The sequence below is a fragment of the Myotis brandtii genome, unplaced genomic scaffold (assembly GCF_000412655.1).
Source record: "Myotis brandtii unplaced genomic scaffold, ASM41265v1 scaffold165, whole genome shotgun sequence".
Classification (NCBI taxonomy): Eukaryota; Metazoa; Chordata; class Mammalia; order Chiroptera; family Vespertilionidae; genus Myotis; species Myotis brandtii.
This window is the reverse complement of record NW_005356042.1, coordinates 638,395-649,032: the sequence shown is the minus strand read 5'-3', so window position 1 is coordinate 649,032 and position 10,638 is coordinate 638,395. Positions and strand designations below refer to the sequence as shown.

General features: G+C 55.7%; 1 protein-coding gene across 1 annotated transcript in view; it reads left to right on the top strand.

Moving 5' to 3' along the window:
• Positions 1-10,638, top strand: part of KMT2B (lysine (K)-specific methyltransferase 2B) — a gene marked incomplete at its 5' end in the record, with an annotated part of 27,865 nt that continues 17,227 nt past the window's right edge. Inside the window, 25 exons of the mRNA XM_005862651.2 lie at positions 1-112; positions 358-2,294; positions 2,499-2,612; positions 2,705-2,855; positions 3,118-3,397; positions 3,560-3,615; positions 3,861-4,139; positions 4,454-4,548; positions 4,823-4,921; positions 5,063-5,176; positions 5,318-5,464; positions 5,563-5,658; positions 6,070-6,187; positions 6,709-6,822; positions 6,985-7,169; positions 7,245-7,334; positions 7,427-7,531; positions 7,666-7,739; positions 8,294-8,409; positions 8,499-8,590; positions 8,670-8,807; positions 9,515-9,673; positions 9,904-10,024; positions 10,101-10,179; positions 10,278-10,438. Of these exons, the coding sequence (XP_005862713.1) occupies positions 1-112; positions 358-2,294; positions 2,499-2,612; positions 2,705-2,855; positions 3,118-3,397; positions 3,560-3,615; positions 3,861-4,139; positions 4,454-4,548; positions 4,823-4,921; positions 5,063-5,176; positions 5,318-5,464; positions 5,563-5,658; positions 6,070-6,187; positions 6,709-6,822; positions 6,985-7,169; positions 7,245-7,334; positions 7,427-7,531; positions 7,666-7,739; positions 8,294-8,409; positions 8,499-8,590; positions 8,670-8,807; positions 9,515-9,673; positions 9,904-10,024; positions 10,101-10,179; positions 10,278-10,438 (5,032 nt within the window). The remainder of the gene's footprint in view (positions 113-357; positions 2,295-2,498; positions 2,613-2,704; positions 2,856-3,117; positions 3,398-3,559; positions 3,616-3,860; positions 4,140-4,453; positions 4,549-4,822; positions 4,922-5,062; positions 5,177-5,317; positions 5,465-5,562; positions 5,659-6,069; positions 6,188-6,708; positions 6,823-6,984; positions 7,170-7,244; positions 7,335-7,426; positions 7,532-7,665; positions 7,740-8,293; positions 8,410-8,498; positions 8,591-8,669; positions 8,808-9,514; positions 9,674-9,903; positions 10,025-10,100; positions 10,180-10,277; positions 10,439-10,638) is intronic.

Genomic DNA, 10,638 nt, shown 5'->3' with positions numbered 1-10,638 from the left:
CTGCTGTTTCTCCCCTCCACCCCTGGTCCCCTAAATCAGGAATTTCAGGGTTTTCATTCAGATGACGATGTGGCCCCCAGTTCCCTGCGCTCTGCGCTCCGGTCACAACGAGGTGAGTGATGGGGAAACTGTACTTCTATAGTTTTAAAGGAATGTTACTCCTCACTCTTTGTGTCAGCTTTTCCCTGTTCAACTACAGTCTCCATCAGTTACCAGATGTGTTCTGTGTTCAAAACCCAAGCTAGGCTGGGCTGTGGGGGAAACAGACAAATAAGACTAGTTCTGGACCTCCTGCAGCACCTTTCTTAGTCCAAAGGGCTAGCTTGACCCATCTCCCCACACCTATTCTCCTTTTAGGTCGAGCCCCTCGAGGTCGCGGCCACAAGCATAAGACGATCCCCCTTCTGCCTCCTCGCCTAGCAGATGTGACTCCTACCCCCCCAAAGACTCCTGCCCGGAAACGGGGTGAGGAGGGTACAGAGCGGATGGTGCAAGCACTGACTGAACTTCTCCGGCGGGCCCAGGCACCCCCAGCCCCCCGGAACCGGGCATGTGAGCCCTCCACCCCCCGTCGGTCTCGGGGGCGGCCCCCAGGACGGCCTGCAGGCCCGTGCAGGAAGAAGCAACAAGCAGTAATGGTGGCAGAAGCAGCTGTGACAATCCCTAAATCTGAGCCCCCACCTCCTATGGTTCCAGTAAAACATCGCACTGGGAGCTGGAAGTGCAAGGAGGGGCCTGGCCCAGGACCTGGGACCCCCAAGTGTGGAGGACAGTCTGGGCGAGGAGGCCGTGGAGGCAGGGGCCGAGGCCGAGGTGGACTCCCCCTCGTGATCAAGTTTGTTTCAAAGGCCAAAAGAGTGAAGATGGGACGATTGTCCTTGGGACTTGAATCAGGTCAGGGTCAGGATCAACATGAGGAAAGCTGGCAGGATGCTTCCCAAGGAAGAGTTGAATCTGGACAGGGAGAGGGCCCTTGCTGGAGCAAGGAGCAGAAGTCGGAGGAGGAGAAAGATAAGGAAGAAGGGGAAAAGAAGGAAGAGAGAGCTTTAACTGAGGAGGAGATGATGATAGCTGAGGAAAAGGAAGAGGCAAAGCTGCCCTCACCACCCCTGACTCCTCCAGTCCCCCCACCTCTTCCATCTCCCTCAACATCTCCTCCATCCCCACTTTGCCCTTCACCACCCTCAGTAACCCCACCATCCCCTCCACCACCTCCTGCCCCAGAGGAGCAGGAAGAATCCCCTCCCGTGGTCCTAGCTACATGCTCCAGGAAGAGGGGCCGGCCTCCCCTGACTCCCAGCCAACGGGCAGAGCGGGAAGCTGCTCGGGCAGGGCCAGAGGGCACCTCTCCTACCACTCCAACCCCTGGCACCGTCACAGGAGGCCCTCTGGAAGACAGCCCCACTGTGGCCCCCAAAAGCACCACCTTCCTGAAGAATATCCGGCAGTTTATTATGCCTGTGGTGAGTGCCCGGTCCTCCCGTGTCATCAAGACACCCCGGCGATTTATGGATGAAGATCCCCCCAAGCCCCCAAAGGTGGAAGTCTCACCTCTGCGGCCTCCTGTTGCTATCTCCCCACTCGCCCCCCAGGAACCAGCGCCAGCCCCCTCTCCACCATGTGCCCCAACTCCCCTATCTATCCCAGTCCCACTCCCTGAAAAGAGAAGGTCGATCCTAAGGGAACCCACATTTCGCTGGACCTCACTGACCCGGGAACTGCCCCCTCCTCCCCCGGCTCCTCCGCCAGCTCCACCCCCACCTCCTGCTCCTGTCAATCCATCCCGGAGGCCCCTGCTCCTTCGGGCCCCTCAGTTTACCCCAAGTGAAGCCCACTTGAAGATCTATGAATCGGTGCTTACTACTGCTCCACTTGGGGCCCCTGAAGCCCCTGAGCCAGAGCCACCTCCTGTTGATGAATCTCCAGCTGAGCCTGAGCCACGGGCAGTGGGCCGCACCAACCATCTCAGCCTGCCTCGATTTGCCCCTGTGGTCACCACCCCTGTTAAGGTGGAGGTGCCCCCATCTGGGAGTCCACCTCTGAGCAATGGGCAGCAGCCTCAGGCTCAGCTACAGGCCTTGCAAACTCAGCTGCTGCCCCAGGCACTACCACCACTGCAGCCACAGTTACAACTGCAGCCACCAGCACTGGAAAAGGCCCGGATTGCAGGCCTTGGTTCCTTGCCACTGTCTGGTGTAGAGGAGAAAATGTTCAGCCTCCTCAAGAGAGCCAAGGTGCAGCTATTCAAGATTGACCAGCAGCAGCAGCAGCAGAAGGTGGCATCTTTGATGCCGGTAAGCATGGTGCTTTGGCCAGGCCCCTGCACCCAGTCATCCAGCCTCAATCCCTGCAATCCCTTAGCCTCCGGTCTCCCTCCAACATTGCAGGCAACCTTCTGAGCCAGTCCATTCCCTGTCCCATAATTTCCTATATTCCTTTTGTGACGCTGTTTTTGCTCACTCTTCAGCCTCTAACCCTGCTTATTATTTCCCCACCAGCCAAGCCCTGGAGGGCAGATGGAGGAGGTCGTGGGCACAGTCAAGCAAATCTCAGATAGAGGTCCTGTCAGGTCTGAAGACGAATCGATGGAAACTAAGAGAGAGAGACCATCGGTATGGGTGGGTGGAGGGCCCTCTGAAGGAGGGTGGTTGCAGGAATGCAAGTAGCAACTGCCCACATGTATTCCTGGTGTCTCCTCTCCCAGGGCCCCGAGTCCCCTGTGCAAGGCCCCCGCATCAAACACGTCTGCCGTCACGCTGCTGTGGCCCTGGGTCAGGCCCGGGCCATGGTGCCTGAAGACGTCCCCCGCCTCAGTGCTCTCCCTCTCCGCGATCGGCAGGACCTTGCCACAGAGGGTAGGGATGGGTGTCTTGTGGGGAAATTGGACAACCTTGTCAAGTCTGGGAGCGAGCTAATGCACCAAGAGCCTGGGAGAGTGGAATTGAGTTGGGTGCTTAAGGCTAGGTGGCAAGGGGGTTGGAGCACATGCTAGGTCTTAGACAAAGCGGGTTTGGGGACATGTGGGACCTGAGCACTGCAAAAGTAGCCTGAGGTTTAAGGGAGGTGAAGTAGAAGGCCTGGTGGCTTTGTAGCTCCATCCCCTCTCCACTTTTCTAGATACATCATCAGCATCTGAGACTGAGAGTGTCCCATCGCGCTCACAGCAGGGAAAGGTGGATTCAGCAGGGCCGGGGGGGGACTCAGAGCCTGCAGGGTCAGGAGGACCCTTGGCCCATACACCTCAGCGCTCACTGCCCTCCCATCATGGCAAGAAGATGCGGATGGCACGGTGTGGACACTGTCGGGGCTGCCTGCGTGTGCAGGACTGTGGCTCCTGTGTCAACTGCCTGGACAAGCCCAAGTTTGGTGGCCCTAACACCAAGAAGCAGTGCTGTGTGTGAGTAGCTGGGATTCAGCCTCCATTCCCACCCATGGTTGTGTATCACCAAGGCCCCCTGCCCCACCAGAGCAGTGGGATTGGCATCCTTGTGGAGAGCTTCCTCTCTTCCCCCCAGACCACCAGTCCCCTACCCTGGTGACGTGCTGCTCCCCTCCCCAGATACCGGAAGTGCGACAAGATAGAGGCTCGGAAGATGGAGCGGCTGGCTAAGAAAGGTAACAAGTTTTGAGCATTTCTTTACACAACCTTATTTAGACTTGTTGTATGGAGGAAACCATGTTTTCTTTGCTCTTCTCCCCTTATCTTTGCAGTCCACCACCTTTGTCTTTTTTTCCATCATGTGCTTTTGTACCTCTCCTGTACTTGTTCTCTTCTGCCCCACTTGTTTCTGGCTATTCTCATCCAAATGTCCCATGTTCCTGGCTGAAGTCAGATCCTACTAAGTCCCCTGTTCCCACAGGCCGGACGATAGTGAAGACGCTGTTGCCCTGGGATTCCGATGAATCTCCTGAGGCCTCCCCTGGTCCTCCAGGCCCACGCCGGGGGGCGGGAGCTGGGGGGCCCCGGGAGGAGGTGGTGGCCCCGCCAGGGCCCGAGGAGCAGGACTCCCTCCTACTGCAGCGCAAGTCAGCCAGGCGCTGCGTCAAACAGCGACCCTCCTATGATATCTTCGAGGACTCGGATGACTCAGAGCCCGGGGGTCCCCCTGCTCCCCGGCGTCGGACTCCCCGAGAGAATGGTGCGAATTGTTTGTTGCTTCCTCTATTGGTCAGTCCTATGTCTTTTTTGTGGAAGTGATGGAGCTCTGACCCCAGGGTTCTATCTGTGTGATAGGAAGAAGAGCTGAGTGCAGAGAAGGAGGTAGTGTTAGGTGGATGGGGAACTGGCATGCTAAGTGTTTAGTAGCTTATTGAGCAAGGCCTAAGGATCATCCTAACATACCTTGGTGGTTTAAAGAAGGCCCTGGGGATCCAGGTTACATTTGGGGGTTGTAAAAGAAGGACAGTGCGGCAGGCAAGAGAGGGAAGCTCACTGCTCATCTGTCCTGCCTAGAGCTACCAGTGCCAGAACCTGAGGAGCAGAGCCGGCCCCGCAAACCCACCCTGCAGCCTGTGTTGCAGCTCAAGGCCCGAAGGCGCCTAGACAAGGTTAGCACGGCCCCACTCCAAGAACCCTGAGCCCCGTGGAAGGCATGGCTCCCTCCTTTCAGGAGTTTCCTGGCAAGTCAGGGTAACGGGCTCACCTTAGTGCCGTGGTGTGTCCACACCGGAAAACAGGCCCTGATGGATGAGACAGCCTGTCCTGGAAAGCAGAGGATGTGGGCAAAAGACAGGGTCTGAAAGGCTGGGAGAGAGGGCAGCAAGGAGAGAAGCTTGTAAAGATGGGGTGGGCTGCCTTCTGACCATCACCATCCCCCCCTAGGATGCTTTGGCCCCTGGTCCCTTTGCTTCTTTTCCCAATGGCTGGACTGGAAAACAGAAATCTCCTGACGGTGTGCACCGGGTCCGTGTGGATTTTAAGGTATGGCTTTGAGGGGACGATGGCAAGGACTGTGGTTGGAAGAAAGTTATTGATTGTGTCTGAGAAGCCTGTGCTTTAAGATGGATAGATCTGACTTATGTTCCTGACTGCTCTCTGATCCTGTGTCCTCTCTTCCCTCAGGAGGATTGTGACCTGGAGAATGTGTGGCTGATGGGAGGACTGAGTGTGCTTACCTCCGTGCCAGGAGGGCCACCTATGGTGTGCTTGCTGTGTGCCAGCAAAGGCCTGCATGAGGTTGGTTCCTCGCCTTTTTTCACAACCCCTCACGTCTCCATTAGCCCTTATTGTCTGATTTTTTTCTTGGCCTCTCTCAGCAGGGTCTCATGCCCTTACCTCACTGTGCTCATCGTTCACTCTTCACTCTCCCACCCCCAGTTGGTGTTCTGCCAAGTCTGCTGTGACCCTTTCCACCCATTCTGCCTGGAGGAAGCTGAGCGGCCCCTGCCCCAACATCATGACACCTGGTGCTGCCGCCGCTGCAAGTTCTGCCACGTCTGTGGGCGCAAAGGCCGGGGATCCAAGGTTTAGGCACTGGAGCCATGGGGGGTTGGAGGAATGGAGGAGAGGGGTATCCCTATGCCAGTAGGTCCTGCCATTGCTGTCTCTCCAATATCCAACAGCACCTCCTGGAGTGTGAGCGCTGCCGCCATGCTTACCACCCAGCCTGCCTGGGGCCCAGCTACCCAACCCGGGCTACACGCAAAAGGCGCCACTGGGTGAGAGAGGAGGCCCACACCCCTTGCTTTGGAGTTCTAATTAATGCTCCCCCCCGCCACTGCAGGCCAGGACTCTTGAGGAGGGGAAGGTTGGAGGTTTTTTTGAGAGTTTGATAAACATAACATTTCTTCAGGAATTTCACATAGACAAGAAATTAGATGTACTATTTTTCAGGGGTTCATGGATTCCACAATCCCAGGCTCAGAATCTCCTGCTCTAGCCTAACCTCCACTCCTTCCAGTTTCCCCCTCACCAGTCTCCCTGCTTCATTTCTCTCCTGTTCTCCTTCTCTTACCCTTCCTTCCTTATCTATCTCCTGCCTACCGTCCACTTCTCTTTGCTCATCCTCACCTTGCACTGCTCTAAGCCAGGTATTTGGCTCTGCCCCTAATATTGCCCTGCTTCTCCAGATCTGCTCAGCCTGTGTGCGCTGTAAAAGCTGTGGGGCAACTCCAGGCAAGAACTGGGACGTCGAGTGGTCTGGAGATTACAGCCTCTGCCCCAGGTGCACCCAGCTCTATGAGAAAGGTGGGGACTTGGCAGGGGTCCTGGGCCCTGGGTCCTGGGGGTCCACCGGGGAGTGGGCCAGGCTCCTGCATAGGCAGTTAGAACAGATGCTCCTTTCTAGTTGCTTTCCACCCTCTTTTCGCCATGGACTCTTTCCTTCTGTTTAGGATACTCTTCAATAGAGGCTCTTCCAGTACATATAACAGGGACATAGCCTCTCTGAGGTCAATGGAAGTGGAGGGCCTGGGAACCAACCCTCATGGTGGTCCCTGAGATGCTTCCCAGAACCTCAAGTTTCCACTGAGCACTTTGAAAACCTGCGCATTCCTCATTTATTCAGGCATCATGTTTAGCAAGGCCCTATTCCTTATGAAGCATTGGGGCTACAGGGCTAGAAGAGAGGTTTTATCCTCAGCCAGGTTTTTGGGAATGGTAGGGACCCAAGATGGAGCATAATGGAGGCAGCCCATGTAGTAGTCTAGGGATGATGCTCCCACCCCCGTGGCAGAAGCTCTGACTTGCCCTCTTCCCTCTGCCTTCAGGAAACTACTGCCCAATCTGCACACGCTGCTATGAAGACAACGACTACGAGAGCAAGATGATGCAGTGTGCACAGTGTGACCACTGGGTGCATGCTAAGTGTGAGGGGCTCTCAGGTGAGTTGGGGGAGTACCAGGGGTGTGACCTCAACCCTGTGGGGATCCCTGTCCTGTCTTCACCACAGGCCCTCGGAGGAGAGGTGGGCTAAATGTCTTTAGTGAACTAGGGGCTGCTAAGAGCCCCAAAACATTTTCTCTTTCTCACCCGGGCTGTTCTAGATGAAGACTATGAGATCCTTTCGGGGCTGCCAGACTCAGTGTTGTACACCTGTGGACCGTGTGCTGGGGCCACGCACCCCCGCTGGCGAGAGGCCCTGAGTGGAGCCTTGCAGGGTGGCTTGCGACAGGTGCTCCAGGGCCTATTGAGCTCCAAGATGGCAGTCCCACTGCTGCTGTGCACCCAGGTCTGGAGGGCTCAGGTGGCAGGACTGGGTGGGGCCAGGCCTGGCACCAGCCCTGCCAACATCCCCTCTTTGCAGTGTGGGCAAGATGGAAAGCAGCTGCACCCTGGGCCCTGCAATCTGCAAGCTGTGAGTCAGCGCTTTGAGGAAGGCCACTACAAGTCTGTGGTGAGTGGGACACTGAGAGGAACAAGTGGATGCCAGGAGGAGAGAGGGCTGGGGGTGGGCAGGGGCTTGGATCCTGACAAGCCCCCTTACAGCACAGCTTCATGGAGGATGTGGTGAGCATCCTGATGGGGCACTCAGAAGAAGGAGAGCCCTCAGAGCATCGGGCTGGAGGCCAGATGAAGGGGCTCCTATTGAAGGTGAGCTCTGGGGGGGATCTTTATAGGGTGGCTTCAGTGGTAGTGGGGAGGAGAGAGTGGGTCCTTCACAGATCCTTACCCTGCCGACTCTCCTGGGGAAGCCAGTTCTTCTCATCCTGTTACCCACTCCCCAGCTGCTAGAGTCTACGTTCGGCTGGTTCGACGCCCACGACCCCAAGTACTGGCGACGGAGTACCCGGCTGCCAAAGTGAGCAAGGCTGGGTGGCAGGAGGGGAATCAGGGAGTGAGTGCAAAGGCCAAGGGCACCTGAGGGGTTAAGGAGCAGAGTTCGGATCTGGAAGATGGTAGGACTAGAATGACAGTCCCTAGTGGTTGTAGACTAGCAAAGATTCAGACTGTGGAGTTGGCTCTCAGTTTCTACTCTGTGCAAGGCACTGTTGGGGACAGCAGTGGGTGAACTGTGTTTGGGGGGTTGAGTAGGCACTGATGACCTAGACAGTCTAGGATCCTGATGAGGAAGCCCAAGGGAGGTGCCTACTGGAGCCTAGGGCCTAAGACTTCCCTAGAAGTGATGACGTCTGAGCTGAGATGTGAAGGAAGAGTATTCCAGGCATGAGGAACAACAAGCATTTCACGTGCCAAAGGTGGCATGAGAGGGCCTAGCTTGTTTGGGAGACTGAGAGAAATGCTACATGGAGAGAGGACAAAGGGTGTCATGGCATGTTTAGGCTGAGATTTTGGGTGGGTCTAGTCCAGCCATCCTTGTTAGACATGTCAGATGCTGACCCAGCCTATCCACAGTGGAGTCCTTCCCAATGCTGTGTTGCCCCCATCCTTGGACCATGTCTACGCTCAGTGGAGGCAGCAGGAACCAGAGATGCCAGAATCAGGGCAGCCTCCAGGGGACCCCTCAGCAGGTACTGGGAAGTGGGAGCTGCAAACTAGAGCCCCTGAGTTGGTAATCTGGGTCCTGATTCTTAGACCTCCCTTCCCACACTCCTTCCAGGTTTCCAGGGCAAGGATCCAGTTGCCTTTTCGCACCTGGAGGACCCTCGTCAGTGTGCACTCTGCCTCAAGTATGGTGATGCGGATTCTAAGGTGAGGGCTACTGCGTGAAGCCCCAGGCTGTGGGGCCTGGTCCCTGGGGCCTCCCCTCACATCAGTCCTTTGCCCTCAGGAGGCGGGGCGGCTCCTGTACATCGGGCAGAATGAATGGACACACGTTAACTGTGCCATTTGGTCAGCTGAAGTATTTGAGGAAAATGATGGTTCCCTCAAGAATGTGCACGCTGCTGTGGCTCGAGGGAGGCAGATGGTGAGGGCATGGGCCTGGAGAGGTGGGCAGCCTTTGGGGTCTTGGGGGCCCCTCCTTCAATGGAGACAGCTCTTGTTCCACAGTCTACCACAGTATGTCCTTTCACTGCTGGTCCTACATACCTTTTTTTTGTTGTCCCAGGACTCTGGTGCAGGAGACATAGTGGCTTTCCCCCCCCTTTTTGAGCCCTCTGGCCTGGGAGACTAAAGATTAAAAGACCTCCATTTGATCCCGTCCTGGATGCTTTCCATACAGTTTGGCACTTACCTCTTACTACATCCCTGTGAAGTGAGGTGTTGCCTTTGTTAGAATCTCCCTCACCAGTGTGGGACCTGTGGGATGCTCAAGTTCACTGTCAGAAAATGGGATGATAGAGGTAGCTACTACAGGGGGCAGGTTGAGGATTAAGTGAAGTAATACAGGTTCTACATTAGAGTCATGTGAGAAAGATTGTAAGTGCCACTCCGCAAGTATTAGCTGCTGTTATTTTTCTTTCCACTGTAACACTGTGCTTCAAAAAAAGTCTGAAGTAGCTTGATATGAACTTGACCCTGGATGCCACTAGGTGAGAGGTTATGTTTGGTGAGTGCCCTTTGTGAAGTGGTAGGCTAGACAACCCAAGCAGAATCTCAAGGACAGTGATGCTGAGTGTCAGGCTCTGGCCCAGGTCACTGGCTTCTCCCCTCAGCAGCCCCTTCCACCTGCAGCGCTGTGAGCTCTGCCTAAAGCCTGGAGCAACGGTGGGCTGCTGCCTTTCCTCCTGCCTCAGCAACTTTCACTTCATGTGTGCTCGGGCCAGCTACTGCATCTTCCAGGATGACAAGAAAGTTTTCTGTCAGAAACACACAGATCTGCTAGATGGCAAGGTGGGCCATTACTATGGGGGAGATAGCTCCCACTGCTCTCTTTCCCCCTTCCACTTAGGGATCCCCATAGCCTCTTAGGCTTGGCCCTGCTGCCTCAGTGTCTCTCTGTTCTCCTGAGCCCTTAAGCCAAGCCACCTAACCTGCCCACAAGTCCCTACCCACAGAGCCTTTCCTTCCATCCCTCTCATACCCTACCAATCCAGCAATCCCCTTTGCCACCCACTTCCCAGGAGATCGTAACCCCCGATGGGTTTGATGTTCTTCGCCGAGTCTATGTAGACTTTGAGGGCATCAACTTCAAGCGAAAGTTCTTGACAGGGCTCGAGCCTGATGCCATCAACGTGCTCATTGGTAAGCCACTTGCTGTCTACCATGTTCTTCCTGACCCTGCCTAGGCCCACCCTCCTGAACTCTCCTCTGCCCTTAGGCTCCATTCGAATTGACTCCTTGGGTACTCTGTCTGATCTCTCGGACTGCGAGGGACGTCTCTTCCCCATTGGCTACCAGTGAGCAGCCCGGGGGAATTGGTGGGGTTCGGGACTCCAGGACTAGATCTCATTTCCCAAGTTGTCCTGACCTTATGTCCCACATGCCCACCCAACAGATGCTCCCGTCTGTATTGGAGCACAGTGGATGCTCGGCGGCGCTGCTGGTATCGGTGCCGAATTCTTGAGTATCGGCCATGGGGGCCGAGGGAAGAGCCAGTTCATCTGGAGGCAGCGGAGGAGAACCAGACCATTGTGCACAGCCCCGCCCCTTCCATCGGTATGGCCTTAGAACGACTTCATTTTCTTCCCTGAATGCCACCCTCAGTTCTTACTTTCCTCTTCCCTAAAGAAACTCCAGGATGCTTACATTCTTTCCTTCCTTGTAATGGCAGTAACATAACTTAATGGCTGTGCATTATGTGACAGGGCTATATTAAACATTGCACAGATTTCACAGAAAGTGAGGGGATAGCACTG